The 25263-nt window shown below is 62.6% G+C and overlaps 2 protein-coding genes across 2 annotated transcripts; one reads left to right on the plus strand and one right to left on the minus strand.

The window, feature by feature from the left end:
• Positions 1–260: 260 nt before the first annotated feature.
• TEX261 (testis expressed 261) lies at positions 261–6176 on the minus strand. Its single transcript, XM_074587131.1, has 6 exons — positions 5982–6176; positions 5339–5418; positions 4693–4846; positions 2591–2658; positions 1318–1420; positions 261–868 (listed from the first exon to the last, which is right to left on the minus strand). The coding sequence occupies exons 1-6, from the start codon at positions 6049–6051 to the stop codon at positions 753–755; spliced, it is 591 nt and encodes a 196-aa protein (XP_074443232.1). The 5' UTR covers positions 6052–6176; the 3' UTR covers positions 261–752.
• A 15567-nt stretch (positions 6177–21743) lies between these two features.
• NAGK (N-acetylglucosamine kinase) lies at positions 21744–24888 on the plus strand. Its single transcript, XM_074588959.1, has 10 exons — positions 21744–21830; positions 22357–22441; positions 22685–22783; positions 22897–23038; positions 23118–23228; positions 23300–23412; positions 23684–23771; positions 24128–24225; positions 24310–24388; positions 24469–24888. Exons 1-10 carry the CDS (start codon positions 21802–21804, stop codon positions 24654–24656), a joined length of 1032 nt encoding a protein of 343 aa, XP_074445060.1. The 5' UTR covers positions 21744–21801; the 3' UTR covers positions 24657–24888.
• Positions 24889–25263: the final 375 nt, after the last annotated feature.

Consider the following 25263-nt stretch of genomic DNA (forward strand, 5'->3'; position numbering starts at 1 on the left):
GCCTCACTCAGCCCGCCAGCACTGCTGCAGCATCCCGGCCGCTCAGCGAGGCTGCCAGCAAAACCAGAGAGGAGAAAAGTGGGTATTTCCAACATTAAAATCAAACAAAAAGAGACGTCGAGTCCTTCCAGGTTACCTCCCTGCAGCTGCGGAGTGCTGGGAGAGGTGCCTGCCCCCACGCTTCCCTCCCAACGTGTACTCCGCAGGGGGACACCAGCATCCTCCAATGCTGGCAGGCTCCCAGCAGGAATACGTGGGAGTTCAACAGTTTGGTTACTTTATTCTTTTTTTTTTTTTTTAATTAATGGCTCTGTGTAAACCTCAGTTAAATATCAAGCGCATTCTGCTGCCACTCCGAGGGAACGGTTCCCCCACAGCCAAACTACACCACGCACAGACTTCTGGCTTTAAACCCCAGCAGACGACAACGCCTCCCAGGTCCCCGAGCAGGGTGGGCAGCACCGGGAAGCCAGACCCTCCTTGCGCTTGGCTGGAGCCAAACATCCTTCTTGCGTACAGTCCCGGGGGATCGGCAGAGCTGTATAAAAAGGCGCAAGCCCTGCCCGTGTGTCTGTCCAGTGCTGCTGGCACCTCCGGCCATCGTCCAGTTTATAGGTTGCTAGCAAAATCCCTTCGAGAAACATTGAGGAGGGCTCGAGCGAGGCCTGGGGACAGTGCTGCTTCGCAGCCTGCTGCACAGTTTGGGTCTGCCCTGCTCCTTCACCGCAGCCGATGCCGGCTGCATCCGGGGCTCAGTAAATCTTCTGTCGGCTGGGCAGGATGGCCTCCTTGATGAAAGAGAAGATGAGAAGGATACCAGAGCGCTTGCCCCTCTTCCCCTTGGTGAAGTAGTTGGAGACCACGTCGTCTGTGGAGAAAAGGGAAGAACAATCAAATACAAACCCCACTGACAGCCACAGGAACCTTGGGACAGGATGTCTGATTTCAGGGTGACGCACGAGCTGCCTTTAAAGTATGAAACTTTCTGGTTTGCTCAGATCTGGCCTATCTGGGCATTCCTGTAAGCCACGGCCAGGGAGCCCAAATCCTGAGCTCCCTTTCTTGAGCTTGTAGGGAGAGTCCAGGGAAAGCAACAGTGCCTCATGACTGGAGAGATGCAGCATGTAAAGCTGGAACAGCCCTCCACTCTGCTCACCCTCACCCTGCAGAAACCCCACCTTTCCTTCCTCAGCTTTTGGAAGGATTTACCCAACCAGCTGCCCCGCATCTCTCCTCAGTGCGGTGGGAATGCGGTGTGTTGAGCACAGCCCCTGTCAAAACCCAGCAGACATCTGCCCGGGCCTTGGGAGCGCTCACCTCCAGGCTGCACCGTGGAAGGCAGGACGTTCTCTCCAGCCGACAAGGAGACAAAAAAAGCAAAAGGAATTAACCACAGGCAGAACGTGAAGTAGGCGAGAACCTGTGGGCAGAGCAAGACAGGTAGTGAGAGCAGAGCCACAATGCACTCAGTGGCCTTTCACAGGCTGAATTCTGTCCGCGCTAACACCCACAAGTGCTGCCTCAGCCTCAGCTGCACCTCCCTACGGTACAACCCAAGTTTCTGCCTGAACCCCCCAAGAGAAAGGGCACTGAAGGGGAAGAACTGCAACTCAACCTCTCCCGAGTCTCTTGGGCGCTGAGATAGCACGGCCCTATGAAGCTGATAAGGGGATAAAATTCACCCAGCAACTTCCATGGAAGGACAGGATGCACAGGAAAAGCCCTTGCTCCTGTTTCAGGTGTTTGAAAACCTTTACTGCTCCCAGAAACCAGAATTTTAAACAGCACAAAGACACAAACAGGAGATTGGCTGTGTTGTTATTAATAATTAAATCCTCTTCACACCTTCTGGGGACTAAAAGGAAGGGTCAAGGTCTGGACTTGCTCCTCCTGTCCCAGGGTGGGATGCTGGTGTAGCAGGAGGAGTCAGCGCTTGCGGGAGCAGCCACTGCTGTGGTTTGGGGAGAGCCAAGCCAAATGGTGCTGAGCTGCCACACCAGCCTCCTTGTGCATGCAAATGCTGGAGAAGTGTTAAACTTCATAAAAAGGTTGTTGGTTTTTTATTTTGGTGGAGTTTTTTTGGTTTGTTTTTAAAGTCTACACTAAGCAGCAGCTCCTGTTGGGCCCAAGCAAGCCCCCCTGTGAATGCAGTCCTTCCTCTTGGTAGGTGCAAAGGGGGTGAGACAGAAGAAACAGCACATCAGAGACATAAAAATAATGAGGAGCAATTATGACAAAAGGGAAGCGATTTGTGGTTAGCTTGTAAAAAAAATTTAAAAGAGTACTATTTTCTATTTTTCCTAGTTTTTAGCATATCAGAAAAAAAAAATCTGCACTTAATATACAGTATTTCTTCTGCCTCTCTAGTTGGCCAAGAAAGCCCCAAGTCCACACCCGAGAAATGAGACTGCAGCTTCCCTGGTACTTCTAAGGGAATAAGCACAGGAACCCCCAGGGAAGGGCTGCAAAAAATATCCTCAGTGTGTCTTACTGCTGACTGAAAAAATGGCATTTTCCTCTCCCTCCTCCCACCAACAGCTCCACACTGGCTGGAAGAACATGGACCGACTCCTTCCCAAAGGTCTCTCACCTCAGAGAACAGGTAATACTCCTCGGCGAAGTACTGGAACGCTAAGTAGTGATTGAATATAACCAGCACTGCCAAAGGAAAACACAGCAAAGTCAGTCTCCAGCCCAGAAGCAATACTGTCATCTTATTTCATTAGCCCCCTGAAGGAGGACATCCACTTCCACTGCTGTACACTCCACAAGGAGCAGCTCTTCCCTGCCACGTATCCCCTTTCCTGCAGCCCCTGTACACCTGGAATCCTGCTGTGGCTAAAATATTTTCATGCATCTAGTGAGAAACGGTGTGAGCAGCCAGAGTCTCCCCCATCCCAGCTCCGTTTTGTTACTCTGTGCAGCCCCAGACGAGCCCCTCGTCCTTCTGGTGTTTTATTCTCCATGTCCTCAAGGGCACCCGGGAGAGCCCAGCCTGACACTCGCTAATGCTGTGCAGCGCTGAGAGAAGCAGTGAAAAACCCTGTGTCCCCAACAGCTGCTGCAGAGAAAAACTCTTCTGCCTGCTGTAAACCAAGTCAAGCTGAAATGCTGCCAGCATAGTGGGGTTAACAGTGTCCTCAGCAGTGAAAAATACCACTTAGCTCTTATGGAGCTGGAATTAAGAGCTTCTTTCACCTTTTATCTGAGATACCAACACAGCAACCCCAGCCCAGGAGCACCGTGTCAGTAGAGCCCCAGCAAGAGACAACACCGACACGGGAAGCTGTGTCCCACGCTGCATTATCATCCATCTGCTCCAGTCTACAGATGAAACTGAAGATCCAGATGAGAGTCTGGGTCTGCCAAAAAACGCAGCTCCTGATCTACACGCCACAGGAGAGCTACACTCATTTTCAAGTAGCGGATAAAATCCTACCTATGTGAATACTTTGAGGAGCAAAGGTATTTCAGTTGTACACAGACAGCACCCTAAAATATGCATAAAGAATCAGAATGTCATGCCAGAAAAAATTTTGCCCATTCGCTACTTAAGGTGTCACTACAAATCACTCTCAGCAGAGATTTGAAGTCAGATCTGCACACAGGACACTAAAACATGCAGGAGACTCAGCAACTCATGGCAGGAGAAAACCATTTAACCTACTCAGAGCAGCCAAAAAAACAGTTTAATTGTCAGAGCTACTGGCTCACCACCCCAGACCTGGCAGCGGACCTGCTCCCGGACTCAGCCTATGACATGGCTCTGACCATTCATCAGACGAGTCTGGCAGACAAAGAACTAAGCTGCCCACTTTGCCCAGAATATTGGTGCTGCTAATTTAAGTCTCTGCCTGACCTCACACCAAAACCCTGTGCCTATGCCAGACACTCAGAAAAGAGGAGAGACCCTTATGCCCATCTCGCACCAGGGCTTGCCGGGCAGGGCCAGGCAGCCCACAGCCCAGCTGCGGACGGGGCCACGGCAGCCAGAGTCATGGGCTCAGCAAACACCACAAGAAAGGTGCAAACGTGAAAAATAAAAATCCCTGATTTAAGCTCAGCGATGTACTTTTCTAACAGGACTTTCTCCCTGATGAATTCACACAGTAATTGTGGACATTTTTCTAAACATCAGCTTCTTATGATGACACGCATACAGTCCCTTTCACAGCCCAGCCTGACATCAGGCTGTAATTACACACGTCAGGTTTTTTAGTTTGCTTCAAATCCCTCCTGCTCTTTACCAAGACACGGTGAATGCCCAAAACAGGAGGTCTTCAGGGAGGAGGCCGAGCTTTGGGCCAGCTGGGATCTCGTTTCCCTAGTGCTGCTGCCTAGGTTTGTAGCGGAACTGGCCACAGGGTGAAGCAGATAGTGCCCAAGAAAGTCCGACGTCCCCAGCTCTGTGCCAGGGCACACTACCACAGGCACTTCCCAACCACCAAGCCCAGCCCACAATTATCACAGCCACATCATAAAGCGCAATTAAGAAGCGCCGCACAAAGCTCAAAGTCCTTCCGCACAAAGCTCAAAGTCCTTCCGAACGCCATGGGGGCTGCAACCGCAAAACCTAAACCTTTGCTGCCACCCAGAGCCCACCCAGTGATAGGGGTGATGAGGATTTCTCCGCCCTAGAGTCCACTCCCACCCCAGCACCCACCCCCGTGGGAAGGCGATGGCACCACTCACCACAGGACAGTATGAAATTGGAGGACGTCAGGACAATGAAGGGGAAGGTCTGCAGCAAACCGAAGTAGACCAGGTTGGTGAAGAGTCCCACACCCACCATGAAACCGGGAAAGTGTTCGAAGAGGTAGAGGCAGACCAGCACAGCTGAGGAGAACTGGAAGAGAGAACAGGGGTTGCCTGGGGCAAAAAAACAGGGGTGCAGACAGCAGGACTGTGGGCAGCTTCACAACCAGAAATCCTGCCATGTTCAAGGTGACTTTTAATGCACTCTGACAGCACCGCATCTCCCCACCCTCCCCTCACTCTGCACCAGCCCCTTGGGGAACGTCTAAACAGGAATCCCACCTTGCTGCTGCGGCACCTGGTGCAGCTGGCCTTCAGTTTCCCCAGCCAGCGGGGAGAGGTGTCACACAGGAGTTAGGCAGGATCAACACCTCCCCAGTTAAGCGAGGTGCCGATTGAAGTAGCTGCCCCTAACAACCTCCCTCCTCTGGAGACAGAGCTGCCTTGGTGCCAGGAGAAGCAGGAGCCTGACCACTCCATCCAGAGCTGACATACCATGCCACAGCCACTCTGCCAGCCCCGCTGCTGCCCCAGGGGTGATTTTGGCAAGGAGCCACCCATTTTTATAAGCACAGAGACTTACCCAGATCATGTATTTGATTATCCTCCTGGTGACAACCGTGTACTCCTCGATCAGCTCTGCCAGGTAGTACAGCCCTGCAGCTGTGGGAGAAATACCTGGCTCAGCCCCACAGATCGGGAGAGACTGGGGCAAACACCGGTGTCTTCAGCCGTGGGGGTCCATGCTCACACAGTCTGGGACAGACCGAAGGACGGGGTGCACCCGAGCAAATCTCTGTGGCACCCAGGGGACCTCGGGGGAACCCAGGGAACCCCCAGACTCCGGGGCTTCCACAGGACCTCAGGAGCACTCGGGAGACTCGTGAGCACCCATGGGACATCCCCCTCCACCCCCACCCCAGTCTCTGGGTCATCCACCAGACCCGCGGGGCACTCGGAGGCCTCAAGGGCATCTCTGGAGCACCCACGGGGCCTCGGGACACCCGGTCCGAGCCCCGGCACACGGGAGGTGCCGGACCGGCGGCCCCGATCCCAGCAGGAGCCCAGGCTGCCCCGTTCCCAGAGCTACCCCCCCTGCCGACAAACGCACGACATATCGCGACAACCCCCGGGAGAAGCCTGCGGCAGGGCCCGGGCCCGGGCCCGGCACGGCGGCAACCCCCGAGGAGCCCGTCCCCCCGGCAGACCCCCGGCGGCGGGCTCACCGATCGCCAAGGTGACGAAGGCCACCTGGATGAGCAGGGACAGCCAGCTCAGCACGTAAATGAACCACATGGCGGGGTCAGGTCGAGACGAGCCGGGCCGGGCCGGGCCCCGCCGCTCCCGGTTCCTGCTCCCGCTGTGGCGGCGGCGCGCGGCGCTGACCACGCGGCGCCGGAACAAGCGAGACCCGCCCGGCCCGGCCCGGCCGCCGCCGCCCGCCGCTACAGCGACCCCTGCAGGCGGGGAGGGCGCTCACGCCGCCCTCCGCGGGGCGGGGCGGGGCGGGGCGGGGGGGAGAGGGCGAGACGCGGGGGCAACCCGAAACGTACAGGGACCCCCAAAATTGTACAGGCACCTCGAACCCCCGGGGGGGCCTCGAAACGCCAGGGGGCGCCCCCAAACCGTACGGGGCTTCCCCAAACTGTACAGGGCCCCAAACCTTATAGGGACCCCCAAAACCGTACAGGGACCTTGAATTATACAGGGACACACACCCCACCCCCCCATACTGTAAAGGGACCCCGAAACGTACAGGGAGCCCCCAAACTGTAAAGGGACCCCGAACCACACAGGGACACCCCCCCCAAAAAAAAAAAAACTGTACAGGGATGCACCAAAACCACACAGGGACCCCCAACCACACAGGGATGCCCTAAATTGCCCAGGGACACCTCCCCCCAAAATCATATGGGGACCCCGAACAGTACGGGGACACCCTGAAACCGTACAGGGACCCCCAAAGGACACAAAGAACCCCTTCAAACCGTACAGGGACCCAAGACTGCACGGGACACCCCCAAACTGTACAGGGACCCCCCCTAAACCTGTGTAGGGACCCCCTGAAACCATATAGAGACCCCCCTGCACCTGTATAGGGATGCCCCTCCATGTATAGGGACGCCTCCTGCAGCTGTATAGGGATCCGCTGCACCTAAACAGGCTCCCCCCCGACCCCAGGGCCTCCCTCTGCGGCCGTGGAGGGACCCCTGTTGCTGTATAGGGACCCCTGCACCCATATAGGGACCCCCCCTGCAGCACACATAGGGACCCCAGCGCCCATAAAGAGGGTCCCTTCACCAGTATAGGAAGCCTTGTACCCGTATAGGGACCCCACAACCTGTATAGGGACCCAGAAGCCAGGTGGGCATGCCAGGGACCCCAGCTCCCATACTGAGACTCTCTGCAGCCATATAGGTACCTCTGTATCCATATAAAGACCCTCTGCACCCATAGAGGGACTCTCTCCATCCATATAGAGACCCCTACATTTACCTATGGACCCTGGGCTAGGACACCAGCGCCTATATAGGGCCCCTTCCACCTACACGGAGACCCTCTCCATCCATATAGGGACACCCTGCACCCACATGGGGACTGCAGGCTGCGACCCCCACATCCCTATGGGCAAGCTCTGCCCCATACTGGGACCCTGGGCTGGGACCCCCTGCACCCACATAGGGACCTTGCAGGGACCCCCACCCCAGCACCCTCGCACTGGGCTGGATCCTGACCCACTGTGTGTCTGGGACCAAGCCCTCCCCACTCCAAAGCCTGAGCCCCCCCGAGGGGGAGACTCTCAGCCTCTTTCCTCCCCTGCAGCTGCAGTGGGGGTGCACTGGGCTGGTACTGGGTTAGTACTGGTCTGGCACTGACCTGCACTGGGCTGGTGCTGGGCTGCGCTGGGCTGCACTGGGCTGCACTGGGCTGTACTGGGCTAGTGCTGGGCTGTGCATCCAGGCCAAGGCTCTTGCTGGAACCATCCCCTCCTTCCCCCACACCTGGGGGGTGCCTGGAACCCCCCACCCAGCCCTGCCAGGACACCCAGCAGCCCCCCGCCCCGGCTGGATCCTTGGGGGAGCAACTACCGCAGGGAAGACCTTGGGGTGCCAGCGTGGAAGCCCTAACTGGTGGGTGCTGGGCTCCTTGCTGCAGGGTGCTCAGGGTCTCGCTGCAGCATGCTGGGGTCCTTGCTCTGTGTGTGTGTTGGGGGGGGTGAGGCAATGTCCCCAGGAGCTCGAGGAGAGATAGGACAGGCCAAGCTCATGGGCAGGACCTGTCACACATGCACCTATTTCTGTGCATGCACCCACGCACATGCACCCATGTGTGCACCCCCACACCCTTGCACAACCCCAGGGGCAGAGCGGGGCAGAGCTGGTGTCCCCCTCTCGGAGCCGCTGGTCCCCCCCACCAGAGTTGGCCAGGGAGCAGGAAGGGGGCTCAGAAGAGCTCTTTGCACCCACACTTTGCCACCCTGTGCCGGGCATGGGCCAGTTCACACTCACCTCCCCGGGTCTGCAGCTTTGGGGCATGATTAGCACGCTCCTGGCATCCCCCTGCTCCCCCTGCCTTCCCCTTGCACCCCCCTGCACCCTGCTGTATCACACCTGCATCCCTCCTGCACTCCCCTGCACCTCTCCTATATGCCTCATGCATCTCTCTGCATCCCCCCCTCTCACACCTGCATCCCTCCTATATCCCTCTGCATCTCTCCTGTGTCCCTCTGCAACCCCCTGTGCCACACCTGCATCCCTTCTGTATCCCTCCTGCAACCCCTGCATCCCTCCTGCACCCCTCTTATATCCCTCCTGCATCTCTCCTGTATCCCTCCTGCACCCCCCTGCATCCCTCCTGCATCCCTCCTATAACCCTCCTGCATCCCCCCCCCGCACCCCCCATCTCCCCACTGCCTCCACAGGTGCTGCCTGTCTCCCCCCCACCTCCCATCTCTCCTGGCCCACGTAGCTGTTTTGGTGCCCGGAGCACCCGCAGGACAGCGGGGTGCAGCTCGTCCCCCCCCCGCCCGGGCTCTTCTGGGCAGGAGTGGGAAAATCCCCGGGGGGAGAGGGAGTGAGGAGCCCGGCAGGGCAGGGGGCGATGGAGGAAACAGCTCCTGCCTCTGCCTGCAGCGAAGTGTTATTGTAGGGTTGCGAGAGCAGTGGGTTATTTACCCACGGTGTTGTCACAGGGCTGCGGGGGAAGTGGGTTGTACCCCAAGAGCTGCTGTTGTAGGGTTGCACCGTGCTGCGTACCCGACCCGACCTGTTGTTGTAGGCTTGCGCAAGTCCCAGGTTGCGTACCCAGGGATGTTTTCGTAGGGTTGCCCTGTGTTGTGCCCCCCCTGCGCACCCCTCCGGGGGCAGCCGGGCAGCACCTGCTGTTGGGGTCGAGCGGGGCGCGGGGTCCAGTGCTGGCACAGGATCCGGCCTCGGTGCAACTCATTCCCTCGGGGGTCCCACGAAGGCTTTGCCGCCGCGTCCCCGCCGGCAGCTCTGGCTGCATCTTGGGGTGTGTGACATCCCCGTCCCCCGCCGAGCTTGGGGTGCCCCACGGGGTGACAGGGAGCAAAGCAGCCCACTCAGCTTTGCTGGATTCACCCCAAAATCACTCGGGGCACAGCAGCATTCTCCCACCTGCCAGCAGCTCCCAGCCCCAGGAGCCGTGTGTGTGTGTGTGTTTGTGGGTGTGTGTGGGGCTGCCGCACCCATGGGGCCCCCCCAACCTCAGCCGCTGCTGCCCCACAGCATCTCAGCCCCCAAACATGGCTGAAGCTCCGGGGAGCGTGTGCGGGGTGTGTGCATGTGGGGGGCTGCGCGGTGGGTACATGCATGGGGGGTGTGTGCATGGTGGGTATCTGCATGGGGGATGCATGTGTGGGGGGGTGTGCATGGGATGTATGTGCATGGGGGGGTGTGCGCATGGGGTGTAAGTGCATGGGAGGGTGCATTGCAGGGTGTGCGTGGCGGGGGGTGTGCACGGGGGCTGTGCGTGGTGTATACATCCCTGGGGGACGTTTGCGTGATGCTGTGTGTTCATGGGGGGGTGTGTGTGCGCGGGGTGTAAGTGCATGGGGGTGCATTGGGGGGCTGTTCACAGCGGGTACAGGCGTGGGGGGGTGTGCATGGGGTGCATCTCCATGTGGGGTGGGTGCACGGGGTATGTGTGAATGCAGGGCTGTGCCTGGGGAGTGCGTGGACACATATTCCTGGGGGGGGGCGGGGGGGCGTGGGGGACGTGTGGAGGGGTGTATGTGCACTGTATATGTGTGTGCAGGGGTGCACATGCATGTGGGGGGTGTGTGCGTGGCATTTATGCGCGTGGGGGGTATGTGTGCACGGGGTCTACATGCACGGGGGGCTGTGCATGGGGTGGGGGGGGTGTGCGGGGGTGTGTGTGTGTGCATGACGGGGGGGTGGGCAGACCCACGGCCCCCACGCTCCTGTGGCGGAGGCAGCCCGGTGCTAATGCACGCTGTCACGTCTGGCGGCTGCCGGTCCCGGCGCTGACCCCGGGGGCTCGGTGACCGAGCACTGACCCCCACGCAGGGACTCCAGCCCGGCCCCCCCCCAGCCCCGGCCCTGGGGCTGCTTGGGGGGGTGGAAGGTGCTGCGGGGCCGGTGCCCAGCCCCTGTGGATGCAGGCATGGGTGGGTGCTGCCGTGTCCCCTGGGAAGCCCCTTCTGCTCCTCTTCTCCCATCCCCGCCCTGCTGGGTGCAGAGCATCCCTGCGCTCCCCACCAGCATCCCTGAGCTCCCCACCAGCATCCCTGCGCTCCCCACCAGCATCCCTGAGCTCCCCACCAGCATCCCTGCGCTCCCCACCAGCATCCCTGAGCTCCCCACCAGCATCCCTGCGCTCCCCACCAGCATCCCTGGCCAAGCCCCATGCCTGAATCCTGCCTGCCATGCTCCTGCCCTCCGTGCCCGTACAGCAGTGCCACAGACGGAGGGCTCAGCTGCCCCTGGGGGCTGGGCTGTGGCAGGGTGTAATGGCAAACCCGGAGGGTTTCGGGGGTACGAGGCACCAGCTCCCCCCACGGAGCAGGGAGCCCCCCAGAACAGCCGAAATGCTGAGCGCTTTCCATGGCAAAATACGTGTTTTTCTCAAAATGGTGCTCACCGTCTGGGATTTGCTGGAAAAAGCAGGTTTTCACACCGGTTCTGGAAACATCTGACAAAAAATGGCCGCTGGAAACTGCTGGGAAGTCCTTTGGAGAGACGACGACCTGGATTTACAGGGACTCGTGCTGGGAGCGGTGGTCAGCAGAGACCGTGGTGCCCAGCTTTCGTGGGCTGTTGCTCTCTCTCTGCGTCCCCCTGCCCCGAGGTTTCCTGTTTTCCCCGCAAATCCCGCTTTTCTCCCTCTTTGGGGAGCTGCCGTTGCTGCGGGGGCTGCTCACGTGCTCGGCCGGCGGCTGCCCGCTCCCAGGGGGAAGCTCCGGCTGGAGCGAGAGCCTTGAGCTCGGGGCTGGAAGCAGCAGCAATCATTGGAGGGGGAGAAGTGGGGTGTGAGGGGGTGGGGGCAGTTTTTCTGCAACTGCCATGGGCATCAGCACCCCTTGCCTCCGCCTGGATGCCGGGCACCCCGAGAAACCCGAGCACCCCAAGCACTCTGGGTACCCCAGGCATCCTGAGCACCCCAAGCAGCCTGGGCACCCTGGGTACCACGAGCATCCCGAGCACCCGGGGCACCCCAGCCATCCCGGGTACCCCAGGCACCCCAAGCACCCTGGGGACTCCAGGCATCCCAGGTAGCCCAAGCACGCCGAGTATCCTGGACACCCTGAGAACCCTGGGCACCCCAGGCACCCAAACAGGGCACTCCTCATCTCCTGCAGCCCCCACGCCGCCTCCATCCGTGGACAAACGGGATGCGGCACCCAAAGCAAAGCACCCATCTCACCCCACTCCCCGTCCCACGGGCACTGGGGACCACCGAGACACTGTGTCCCTGTCCTGGAGCCTGCAGCCTCAGGGGATGCTTGCGCAGCGGTGCTCAGTCTCCATGCTGGGGACCAGAGGGTGCAGGATCTGACCTGGAGGGGCCTTGGGGATCCCACCTGGCTGCAGTGAGGGGTTTGGGAACAGCCATGGGTTTGAGACTGGCAGTGGGTGGGTGGGCACGGCACCACGCCGTATGCGGGACTGGGCTGCGTCCTGGGGCTATTTTTGGGGTTTTTTCCCCCCGTTTTTTTTTTTCCCCAGTTCAACCCAACAACAAAATGGCTGCGAAGTTCATCCCCGCGCCCCGTTGGGAGCTGCCTTCCCTGCCCGTGCTGCCGGGGCACCCAAGCGTGAGTAATGTGCGAGAGCACCCCGGGAGGAGGCGCGACCGGCTTTTTCCCTTCTCTTTTTGAGCTCTTTATGTATTTGACAGAGCTTTTTGCTGCTTCCCCCACACCGCCCCCACACCACCCCCCCTGCCTCTTTCTCTGCCTCCTCACTCCCTGCCCCCATGGCGTGGGCACCCCAACGTCTGCTACCATGGCCCCCCAGCATCGCCGGGCATCCGCAGGTATCTGGGTTTCTCATGCTCCCCCAGCCCCGCTGCATCCTCATGGACCAGGGTGGGGGCTTTCCCCCCTCCGTGGATGCCCACGGAACCTGCCTGCCACCTCTCAGCTCTGTGCCTCCCCATGGGCATGGGGTTCTTGCCCCCCAAGGCCTCCTCATCCCCATGGATGGAATTCTGCCCCCCAAACCCTGAGCATCCCCATGGACAGGATTTTCCCCCCAAGCCTCACACATCCCCGTGGATGGGATTTTGCCCCCCCAAGCCCCAAGCATCCCCATGGATGGGATTTTGTCCTCCTAAACTCCACACATCCCCATGGATGGGACTTTGCCCCCAAACCCCATGTGTCCCCATCCATGGAATTTTGTCCCCCCCCCATGCCCCAAGCAGCCCCCTGGATGGGATTTTGCCCCCAAGCCCCATGCATCCCCGCGGATGGAGCTTTCTCAGCGCCCCCCAGCCCCACAGACACGGATTTTGCCCACTCCATGCCCTCACACATCCCACACCAGGATGCCTCCTCCACCCCACACCACCCCCACCCCCCGCCCTCTGGGTCTGGGCGGGGGGGGGGGGGAGAGGCAGGAAGAGGGAGGCAGCGGCTGCGGGGGCTGAGCCCCATTCCTTATGCATCCCTGCCCTGATGCAGCCTGACAGGCCGGTTGCATTTGGTACCTCGCACATAAGCGGCCGGAGCTGCCTGCTATTTTGGTTGATGCTAATTTGCTCCGTGTTGGGCTGCGGTTCACGCTCCGGTCAGCCTTGCCTGATACTATATTCCCGTTTGTTCCAGTAAAGGTTTTTCTGTCAGCTCCCCTTAGCCTTGACGTGCTCCCCGAACTGTGAATGCAACGCAGTTGGGGACCGAGCCACGTGAGCCTGTCAGCTCTGCTCCGCTCAGCGGCCAGCGCTGGGGGCACCCCGGGGTGGGGGACACCCCGCTCCCCCTCGCCCCCCACCCCCCCATCGCCATGTCGCGCGGAGGGGAGAGGCGATGGGGTGAGGGACGAGCAACGTTAGGAGCCCCACTGGGAAGAGGGAAGTATGGAGGCTGTAGGTGCCAGTGTGATATAGCCCCCCCAGCCACCCGTGAATCTGCTCACCTGCCCCAGCATCATTCCAGTGCACCCCAGCTGGACCCAGCACGTCCCCATGGGGTTCTAGGGGAGCCTAGCATGTCCCCATAGGATGGCAGGGGAGCCAAACACATGCCCATGGGGTGGTAGAGGAGCCCAATGTGTCACCATGGGGTTCTAGAGGAACCCAGTGTGTCCTAATGGGGTGGCAGGCGAGCCTGGCATGTCTCCATGGGGTTCTAAGGGAGCCCAGCACATCCCCATGGGGTGGTACAAGAGGGGCCCCCTGTACCCCTGCCCCACACTGGTCCCATGCAGTGCCACCAAAGTCCCCAGCTCCTCCTGGAGGGACCCCACAAGTGGGCAGAGGAGGTGGCCAAAAGCCTGGCAGGGCTGGCAAGCTGCCACAGGGACCCCCAGCCTGGCTGTGCGCTGTGGGGTGCTGGGCCTCGGGGCAGCCCCAGCGAGAGAGCTCAGCCACTTGTTGGGGGATGCAAGGGGTCTCCCACCATGGCTCCAAGCTCCCCGCTGCCCCATGGTCCCCAGCTTCCCGCGGTGAAAAAATCTGTGGCTTCAGGTGCTCCCCTGGACCTGGGCTGCTCACCTGGATTTAGGGTGGTCCTGGGGGAGGTCCCCATCCCTCACAGACCTCTCTCTCTGCTCCATCTCCTGCCCCTCTCCCCGTCACTCGCAGGGCGTCCATGCCACTCCTCTTGTCCTCGGTGGGGTTTCAGGGGTTCCGTCTCCCCTCAGCTGGCGTTTGGGGGTCCCATCTCCCCTCTGCAGGGCATGCAGCTGCCACTCACTGTCCCAAGCTCTCCCGAGCTTGGACTGCCCTCTAGTTTCCCAGCTGGCAGGGATGCACAGCAGGGAGGTCCTGGGGTGGCTTCTCCACAGGACACCCATGTAGTTGGTGCCCCACTGGTGACACTGCTGAGCCTGGTCCTGGGATGTGGCCCCGGGGCCAGCAAGCCTTGATGCAGGGACTTGGACACAGTGCCAGGGCATCGTAACCTGCCATCTCTGCTTCGGGTCCCTTCCTCCCCCCAGAGACCCCCATGAGGGTTAGGGGTGCTGGGGTTCATCCTGCACACAGCCCACGGCTCAGCCTCCAGCACCGACGAATGCCCCACACAGCGGGTGGGGGGATGCCCGTGCCCTGGGGGGAGTGTGGCCCCGCAGCCTACAGCGCTGCACCCCCAGGGCACACCCCCACTGTACCCCATTGCACACCCAGGGCATCCCATTGCACATCCATCCCATCCCATTGCACACCCACGGTATCCCCGTGCACAATCGTTGCGTCCCCCTGCGCACACACGGTATCCCATCGCACATCCATCACATCCCAGCGCACCCGCGTCGTGTCCCGTTGCACACACACAGCACCGCACTGCGCACACGCGGTGCCCCGCTGCACCAACACCCCACCCCGCTGCACCCCCGTGGCACATCAGCACCCACACGGTGCCCCACTGCATGCACAACCCCCCCCCCCCCCCCCCCACCACCGCTTCCACGTGGCGCCCCGCTGCACCAACACAGCACCCCACTGCCCGGCAGCACCCACATGGCACCAGCACCCACATGGCACAGCCACACGCCAGCACCCATCCGGCACACCAGCACCCCCATCACAACAGCATCCCCATCACACCAACACCCATCCGACCCACCAGCACCCATCTGACCCAGCAGCACCCATCCAGGACACCAGCACCCATCCGACAGACCAGCACCCATCTGACCCAGCAGCACCCATCCAACACAAAAGCAGCCCCATCACACCATGACCCCCCTGGCAGACCAGCCCCCACCACCTACGCCAGCACCCACCCAGCTCACCAGCACCCAGGGTGCCGACGTGGCACCTCACCACAACCCCACTGCATCCCCCGGCCCTCTCCTCACCCCACGGCACCCCCCTCAGCAGGGTCTGCAGGAGGACCGGGGCCCCACTGATGACCCCGAATCCCTGTGGGTTACCCCGACCCGGGGGTGCCAGGGCGGTTGTGGCCGGGGGAGGGGGGCCGGTGGCTCCGGCTGCGTCAGCCGGGGATTAGCAGGGCTGGGATCTGCCTGAGCCCCTTATCCTGCTTAGTGCCTGGCCCAGGCGCCTGCCTGGGGCTTAGCAGCCCCTGATGCCACCCGAAGCCGTCACCGGGTCCCCGGCGCCCGGGGGGACATGGGGACACAAAGGGGGGTGGGGTGGCAGAGCTGGCATCACCTGTGAGCTCTGTTCTCCTGGACTGACCCTCAAATCCTCCCCCATGCCAGATGCTGGGGTTTCCCTGCCATGATGGGGGGTGGATTCTCGGGTGGATAGTATGGGATTGGCACCCTCCTGCCTGCCCTGCCTGGGCTCTGCACCCATTGGAGTGAGAAAAGGCTTTTTTAGGGGACATCCCCCTGCACCACAGCATTGCACCCTGAGACCTCGTCCCCTCTGCCACCTCCAGGCTCAGCCCTGGCTCCCGGTGAGCACCAGGAGGTGCTGGGAGATGCTCACGGACACTTGTGGGTGCACAGACCCCAGCTCTGCCCTGGGGAGCAGGGTGCTGGGAGGACTGGGGACAGCTGTCCCCCCCATCCCTCCCAGCCAGCACCGTGGGGTTCACAGGTACCACCACCTCAGCGGCTCAGCCAGCAGCACCGTACCCAGGGATGTGGTGGGCAACCCGGTGCCGCCAAACCGGTGACTCAAGGCCGGCTCTAAATCCCTCCTGTGAGCTGGAAAAAAACCTCCTTCGGAGTTTATTAACTCATTTTCAGAGCCCGGCCCCGCCGGCTGCCGGCGCGGGAGCTAACTAGGTCAGGCGTGTGCCTCTGCTGCCGGCTAATGCGGCCATGCCGGGCGCCAGCTGCCCTCCTGCCGGACAGGGGCTGCAGGGGGACACGGGGGGACATGGAGGGACGGGGTCACCCCAGAACCCTGCAGCCGGGGTCCCTTGTTGGGCCCGCGGCGCAGGCCGGGGCTACGCAGGTTGCCGGCCACGTGCGGCCCCACGTGCACCTTGCCACACACGTGTGCATGGCGGCGGGCATGCTCCCGCATGCGTGTGTGCGCACACGCGCCTGCCTGCAGATGGGGAAACTGAGGCACGGGGGAGGCAGACGATGCACCGAAGGCGCCCTGCCCCTGGGGTGCCCCTGTCCGGGGGGACCCTGCCTGCCCCCGCACGGCCCCGCCCTGCAATAATATCAATTAGAGATGCACAGATCAGCTTTAATGAGCAGCGTCCGGCAGCTCGGCCGCCCTCTGCCCCCGCTAATGCCCTGCCTCTTGTGAAGCGGCTCCGTGGTCCCCCCTCCTCCCCAGCACCGGGACCCCCACGTTGGGGCAGAGCTGTGGGGGGGGGGGGAAGGGGGGCCGGGGCTGGGAAACGCTGAGTCGGCCAAACCTCTTGGAGGGTGGGAGGAGAGTTTGGTGTGGGAGAGGGGTTGATGGTCGGGCCTGATGGTGACAGGCACCCGCTCTCCATCGGGCTGTTGAAGAGCATCTCCCTACACTCAGGGGGAGCCAGGATCAGTTCCCATCCCTGTCCCCATCCCTGTCTCCATTCCCAGGTTTCTCTCTGCTGCTAACCGAAGGAAATAGGAGCGTGGTGCGCAGTGCGGCGTGGGCAGGCGGGACGGGGTCTGTGGGTGATGGACACAGGTGATGTTCCCCGGTGGACTGACCCCACGCTCAGCCCTGGCCCTTGGAGCCGCCACTGCTCCCCAAAATGTACTGCAGCCCCCCAGCACGGACCGGTGTCACGGGAGCCACCCTGGGTGTCCCCAGCACTGCGACACCACAGCGGCTGCCCGAGTGCGGTCCCCAACGCTGCCTCCCCCATATCCCCCCATGCCATCTCCCCGTGCACCCGCCATCTCCCTGTGCCCTTCCAGACTTCACCTCCACGTCCCCTCTGCGGATGTCCAGGTGGAAGGTGGCTGGAACAGCACAAGCCCAGATGCCACGGCACCAGCCAACGGTGCTGGGCCGTGCCAGGGACCGGCTCCCCAGCGTGGCTGTCATACTATTCCCCCCAGGCACTGGGGACAAACTGCCACTGCAGCCCCAAAACATGCAGGGGGGCTTAGGGCACCCCTACTGCCCCATCCCGCTGGCCCGGGGACAGTTTTGGTTGTCTCTTTCAACCAACACAAGGTCCTTCTAAGGAGGGTGGGTCCAAGGGACCCCCCAGTTGGGTGCTGCCATGATCTGGCCCGTTGTGGCACCCTGTGCCAAGCACGTCCCCTGGGCAGGCAGAAGAGGCTGGAAATATGGTGGGGTGGAGGGATGAATGGAGGGGCAGGCAGACGGATGGATGGAAGGATGGATGCATGGAAGGATAGATGGATGGATGGATGGATGGATGGATGGATGGATGGATGGATGCAGAGATGGATGCAGAGATGGATGAATGAATGGGTGGGAGGATGGATGGATGGAGGGACGGACGGACGGACGGATGGAGGGACGGACAGATGGAGGCTATGGAAATGGGCAGCGGCACAATAAGTACCTACCGCACAGACGCAATTTCTGGGAACGGAGAAGGGTTACAGAGCTGGAAGAAGGCAGATGGTTGTGAGGAAGGACAGACGGATGGCTCCCCTTCACCTGCATGTCCGCAGTTCTGCTCTCCAGAGCTCTCCTGTCCTGTGCCTTGTCCCGCTGCTCCTGGTGCCAGTAGCACAGAGGTGGCCCCGTGCTGTGCCAGATCGGACTGGGATGCACTGCAGTCCCAGGACCGCCACTCCGAGATGGGGACGGGTTCGAGGAGTCGGCTGCTGGGGCTGAGCACTCCCAGGTCACCCCAAATCTGGTCCCAAGTGCTGCCTGGCGGCAGGGCAGCGTCCGGCCCCTCTGCAGCCCCGCAGAGCTGGGCAGCCACCGACCCCATCCCACAGCTGCCCCGAGCCCCATTTCACTTCTCACCAGCTTCTTCCTCGTACAGGGTGTCCCCAGGATGGACCCGGTGTCATCTCCGGCCCCCAGCTCAGCACCGCACCCAGCCCGCCCACCGCCACGGCCCATTTCCCAACCCACCGGCAGTGGTACGGATCTCAGCCCCTCCAAGATCGGCGCTTACCACGTCGGCGCCGAGGGCGGCAGAGCAGAATAAAACCTCTCCCGGCTGCCATGGCAGGGCCTTTCTCCCACCTCTCTCCCTCCTCTGCCTCCCGAGCTGGGTCCTGCATGGCGGCGGGCGACCCCGGCACCCATGGGATGCCCGAACATAAGAAGCGGGGCTCAGGCAAGCTAACGAAGCGGGGCTGAGCCTGAGCTAACGAAGCAGGGCTCAGCCCACGTCCCCACGCGCCAATGTCCTCTCTCCGCCCCAATGCCCTCGCTCGCCCTCCCCACGCCTGTCCGGGACCCACGGTGGCTTCAGGGACAGAGCCTCAGCCGCCCAGGCGTGCCCGGTGTCCAGCAGGATCAGGGGGACCCCTGGAGCATTCCTGCCTCCCACACTCCATCTCTGGGGGGCCTGCAGAGGGGCACGGTGGAGGAACCGGGGGGACTTGCTGCCTGCTTGCCCACAAACCCAAAATTGCCTTATCTTACCCCGTGCTGGTGCGGGACCCATGCGCCTCCCACACCCCTTGGCTTTGGTCTGGGCAGTGCCACCTCTTGCCCTGGTCAGACCCGAGATGGGGGAGCCACCGCCACCAGGGTGGGGACAGGCTTGGGGACAGGGTCGGCAGGTCCTGGGGACCTCTGCCCTCCAGTCCCCGTCCCTGAGTGGGGTGGCGGGACGCAGTCGGGGCGCTCCCGGCTTCACCCCACCAGCACCCTGTCACTGAGAATGGCATCCAGCCGACACGGGGACATTGCTGTCCCACCCCACGGGCCTCGTGGGACACCCGCCACTGCCCCACAGACTCACCCACAGCTCCCTCGGCAGCCGCCACTGCTCCACTCAAACTTTGCCATAAGTTGAGACAAAGGCAGCGGTCTTGTCCCTGTCCCCTGTCCCTGCTGTCCCCAGACAGCCTGGTGCCACCAGGACTTAATGAGGGCACGAGGGCGGTGGGCTCGGGGGCTGCACCACACACACACACACACATACACACACACACACTGCAGCTTAACCCTTCCCCTGCCGCTCCTCTCCACCCCATCTTAGGGGCAGCTGGGGACTTTCTGGGGGCTCCCCTGTGCCCCCTGCACCCAGTGTTAGCCTTGGGGGGTCCTAGCCACAGCCCCCTGAGGTTCCCCACCCTGCAAAATGCTTGGGGAGGACTTGGATGCCCCCAAGCATCTCCCCAAGCATCCTTGTCTCCTGAGCCATGCAGAGCAGGGTGACCACGGTCCCCATCCCACTGGGTGCCTCCGCAGCACCCTGGGGTCATGAGGCACCCCCAAGCCCCAGTCCTCTGTATGTCTCACCCTGTGCCCCACAGCGCAGGGAAGCCCTGGAAGGGCTGGAGCTGGCAGGTGGGGGAAACTGACCTCTCCCGGGCTGGCTGCTCTGCTGGTGTCCCCATCCCAGCACCCAGGGACCCGTCCCCAGCAGCAGCGATGTTGACCATGAATGCATGGGATGGCCTGCTCTGTCCTGCCAGGCTGGAACCAACGCCCTGCCTGTGCTGGGCCACCTTTCCCATCTATCCAGTCACTGTCCTGTCATCCCCATCTTGTGACACCCCCTTCCTCACCTCCTCCTGCCTCCTCCATCTTTCTTCACCTCCTCTTTCATCCTGAAATGCCCATCCATCCGTCCGTCCGTCCGTCCATCTGCTCAGCCATCCACCTCTCCATCCTCTCCAGCCACCCCATCATCTTATCCATCCCTCTGCCCTTCTATATTCTCCCTCCCTCCTCTTCATCCATTTGCTCCTCTGTCTTCTCCGTCTGCCCCTCCATCTTATCCATCCATCCATCCATCCATCCATCCATCCATCCATCCCTCTGTCTACTCAGCGTTCTAGCTCTCCATCCTCCCCGGCCACCCCATCACCCTCTCCATCTCTCTGCTCCTCTATCTTCTCCATCCATCCATCCCTCCCTCCATCCATTCTCTTCATCCATCTGCACCTCTGTCTTCTCCATCTGCCTCTCCATCCATCTGCTCAGCCAGCCAGCTCTCCAGCCTCTCCATCCGTCTGCCTTTCCACCTTGCCCATCCTTCCTTCCTTCCATCCGTCCATCCATGCCCATCCACCTGCATGTCTTCTGCCCCCATCCACCCTTCTATCCTTTTTATCTATCCACCCCTCCATCTTCTCCATCCGTCCATCTGCCTGTTCGGCTACCCCTCCATCTTCTCCACCCACACACATCTCCATCCACCCACGCATTTGACTGTCCCTCTGTCCCCTCCATCCATCTGTCCATCTGTCTGCCCCTCCATCCACCCACCACCGCCCCCATCCTCTCCCTCTATCGCCCCCAGCACAGGGCCAGCGGCGGGGCACGGTGGCTGTCACCCACTGTCACCCGCAGAAGGGGCCGCGGTGCCCGAGGAGGGGCTCAGCTGCATCCATGCCCCTGTCTGCCACTCGGCCAGGCTGCGGCGGATGGGAGCTGACAGCCGCTCCCACGCTCGTTAGTGATGCTCTAATGAGGGGAAGGGGTGTCCACGCACAGGGAGGGGGACCAGAGGCCCCTGCCCCCGTCACCCCCATGGGAGAATGTGGCTTTGGGGACAGAGGAGAACCCTGGTGCCATGGTGGCTCCAACCCCACCGCCGGGACTGGGGGGGTGATGGCTGGGGGGGGGTGGAGTGGAGGACCTCCCCCGTGGGACCCCCCTTTCGCTTGCATCCAAGATCCCAGGGGGTGCCTGGGCGGGGGGACTGTGTGCGTGCGTGGGGTTGTGTCCCAGGTGGGCGCGTGTCAGGGGCTGTGTGTGTGCGTGGGACTGTGTTCTGAGTGTGTGCGTGGTGGGGGGGGGCGTCCGTGTCCCGAGTGGGCGCGTGCGTGGGGCTGTGTCCTGCGTCAGCCGTGTGCCGGGGGGTGCGTGCGCGGGGCTGTGTCCTGAGTGTGCGGGTGCGTGGGGCAGCGTCACGGGTGGGCGCGTATGTAGGGCTGTGCCTGGGGTTGGGTGCACGCGTGGGGCTGCGTCCCGCTGGGTGCACGCCTGGGGCTGTATCCGGACTGTGCGGGGCCGTGTCCCCGGTGGGTGCGTGCGGGTGGGGCTATATCGCGGAGGGGGCTGCGTTGCGCGGGTGGGTGCGTGGGTCTGCGTCCCGGATGGGTACGCCGGGCTGTGTCCCGCGTCATCCTGTACCCCTGCACGTGTGTCACCCCAGCGGCCCACGGGGAACGAGCTCTCGCCCCCCCCTCCGCCCCGTCCCCATCCCCACGGGACTCGCCGGGGCGGGGGCAGGACGGGGGAGAGGCACAGGGACCCGGCGGCGGCCGAAAGGGCGGGGCCAGGCCCCAGCGTGGGCGTGGCCGGGAGCGGGGCGTGGTCTAGGGTGGGGCGTGGCCAGGAGCGGGGCGTGTCCCGGCGGCGATGGCTTCCCTCTTCGGCGGCGTGGAGGGGTGAGGGGTCGCGCCGCGGTGGGGGGGGGGGGGGGGTTTCCTCGGGGCTCTGCATTCCCCCACCACCACCCCGATTCCTCACGGGTACCCCCGGCCCGGGTGGGGGGGCTGCAGCCGGACACCCGCCCCCCCGCAACTCCTCCTGCCCCCCCACGGGTATCCCCAGCCGGGGAGGGGGGGCAGGAGCCGGTCGGGGGTGGGGGGGCCCGGCTGCAGCCGGCGGCTGCAGCCGGGCCCCCCCACCCCCGACCCCTCCTGCCCCGTGCAGGGTGGGACCAGGGGCTGAGGTCGCTGGGACAGGATGGGAGGGTCAGCAGCCCCCCCACCCCCCCAGGGACCCCCATCCTGGTCCACTCCCCCCCACCCCACCCCAGCATCCCCAAGGGCTGTTTTAGGGGCTGCAGGGGCTCCCCAGGCAGATGCAGAGCCGGGGTGGTGGGGGCGGACCGAGGGTCTACCCCCCACTGGGGAATGGGGGGGACGTGGGGTAGTGCTGGCAGTGTCGTCCCCCCACTTCTCTCCGCAGCGGAGGCACCCACTCCAGGGTGGTGCTGGTCTCCGGAGATGGCCAGATCCTGGCTGAGACAGAGGGACCCTGCACAAACCACTGGGTGAGCCGTGGGACACCCCCCCCAGCCCCACCGGGAGGGGGGAAGCGTGGCGGGGGGCTGGCCCTGCTTGTCCTCAAGCTCCCAGGGCACTTGGGTGGGATGAAGTCACCGGAGCAGGCGATGGGACGTTGCTGGCAGCTTGTGGCCAGCAGCAAAGATTTTGGCTGTGCGAAACTCCCCAGGGATGGAGCCTGGGGTGAGGGTGGGAGGCTTTAGCGCATCCCCCCCCCCCTTGGCTCTCAGCTCATCGGCTCTGAGAAATGCCTGGAGAGGATCGAGCGGATGGTCAGCGAGGCCAAGAGCAAAGCTGGGGCTGATCCCCATGTCCCTCTCCGCTCACTGGTGAGCTCCCCATCCCCCCCACACCATGCTCCCATGGAACCGGCATCCTCCCAAAGGATGCTCCGGCTCCATGTTCCCCTCGGGAGTGACGGGGACCCTCCGGCATGGGGCAGGGGCTGTCCCTCAGTGGGGGTGACCAGAAGGACGCCATTGGCAAGCTGACGGAGGAGCTGCACCAGCGCTTCCCCCACCTGAGCCAGAGTTACTACATCACCACCGATGCTGTCGGGGCCATGGCCACCGCCACCGACCACGGTAGGGGACAGCCTGCCCCGGGGTGACAGCGAGGGGGACGTTCCAGGAATGACCGCTCGTCCCCCCTCTGACCCCGCAGGTGGCATTGTCCTAATCTCGGGTACCGGCTCCAACTGCAAACTCATCAACCCCGACGGGTCAGAGACGGGCTGCGGCGGCTGGGGACACATGATGGGTGACGAAGGCTCAGGTGAGGCCAGTGGGCAGGGGGTGGGGGGGTGCCCCGGGGGGGTCTCAGCCATCTCCGTGCTCCCTTTGCAGCGTACTGGATCGCGCATCAGGCCGTGAAGATGGTGTTCGACTGCATGGACAACCTGGAGGTGCCACCTCATGATGTTGGCTACATCAAGCAGGCCATGTTCGACTACTTCCAGGTGCTGCTGGGGGGGTCTTGGGAGGGATCTCTGGGCTGTGTGCTGGGGTCTGAGGGCAATTCTGGGCTGCACATTGGGATTGGGGGTCCTGGGGGGCTCTGGTGTGCACACCACAGTGGTGGGGTCTGGAGGGGATGCTCCAGGCTGCACACCAGGATGGTGGGGACCCAGGGGCTCTGGGCTGGATGGTGGGGTCCCGAGGGGGGTCCCCTCTGCTGCTGCCGGGATGCAGGGCTCACCGCTGGGATTCTCCTGACTCCTGGTGCTGTAGATCTCCGACAGGATGGGCCTCCTGACGCATCTCTACCGCACCTTTGAGAAGTCCAAGTTTGCGGGATTTTGCCAGAAGCTGGCAGAGGGTAGGGAAGCGCCTTCCCTGGGGGGCACAGGGGGGAGGGGCTATGGGGGGGAGCAGGCCTTGGGGCAGCCCATCCCCGGGGTGATTGGGGCTGCCTGTCCCTGCCACCCTTAGTTCCCACCTGGGGACTGTCACCTCTTTGCCATTGCGCTCCGTGACAGCTCCCCAGACCCGATCTCTGCCCCCGGCGCACCGTTCGCCCCGAGCACCCTCCGCCCTTGTCATGGGGGGGGACACATCGCTCCCCGCACGCAGTCCAGCCCGGTTTATAGGAGCCGGGTGCGAGCCCCGGTGGGTGCAGGATTGTGGGGGGGTTGTCCCAGGCCCCCTTCCCACTCTCCCCAACCCCGTACCCAGGCGCACAGGCTGGGGACCCGCTTTGCTGCCATGTCTTCAACAAGGCCGGCGAAGTCCTGGCTCGCCACATCGTCGCCGTGCTGCCCAAAATCGACAAGGTGAGAGCTGACGGGGAGCAGGGGTGCATGGGGTGGGGTGGGGGGTCCCGGTGCTGGGTCTCACCCTCTGCTATGCCCCTGCAGAGCCTATTCCTGGGGGAGCTGGGGCTGCCTATCGTCTGCGTGGGCTCTGTCTGGAACAGCTGGGAGAGGATGCAGGCAGGTGAGTGGAGTGATGGGGGATGCTGGTGGGGGTGGTCCTTTGGTCCCCCGTAACCCCAGCCCTGCCTGTTTCCTCCCCAGGGTTCATCCGTGTTCTGGCACAGGCGCGGGAGGAGGCCCCCGACCATGTCTTCTCCCGGTTCAGCCTGCTGAAGCTGAAGCGTTCCTCGGCACTGGGGGGGGCCCGCTTGGGCGCCAGGAACATTGGCCAGGCTCTGCCCTTGGACTACGCCGGCAACGTGGACGTCTTCTACACCCACGTCTTCTAGCGCTGGCCCCCCAGCTCCTGCCCTGTGGCCCCTCAGGATGGAGGGACTCTCCGCACGCGGTGGTGGGGGCTTGGATAAATGGATTTTGTAATTTGGCAATAAAAAGGTTGCACCACCCGAAAGGAAATGGGCTGGGAGCCGGTGCAGGGGTGATGGGGCAGCGAGGAGAGGAACTGGCCCCGGCGCAGCCTTGCTGGGCAGGAAGAGCTCCGAGCCGTGGTGGAGCTACTGGAAAATGAAGAAAAATGGACCTTGAAGGTTCCTGTTTTGGTGCCCGAGCAGGATGGGCTGCAGTGGCCGTGGCGCTGGGTCTGGGGACGGGGTGCTGCCCAGGCCTGCCTAGAGGTTGAGCCTGCTGGTGCGGGCCGGGGGGGGTCTGGCACTCAGGGGGCAGCTGGACCCAAGCAGAAGAGGAGGGAGGAGCTGCTGGGGAGGAGGAGGAAGGAGTTGGGTACCCAAGGTGCACAAAATCAGTGGGGTGGTGGTACCTCCTGCCAGCAGCTGCAGGGACCATGGTGAGGTGTGACCCTGAGCTCAGCCTCAGCAATGGGGAGAAGGGAGCGATGCTGCCCCTCGGTGAGCAGGGGAAGGAATATTTTGCTCAGGA

The sequence above is a fragment of the Larus michahellis genome, chromosome 5 (assembly GCF_964199755.1).
Source record: "Larus michahellis chromosome 5, bLarMic1.1, whole genome shotgun sequence".
Classification (NCBI taxonomy): Eukaryota; Metazoa; Chordata; class Aves; order Charadriiformes; family Laridae; genus Larus; species Larus michahellis.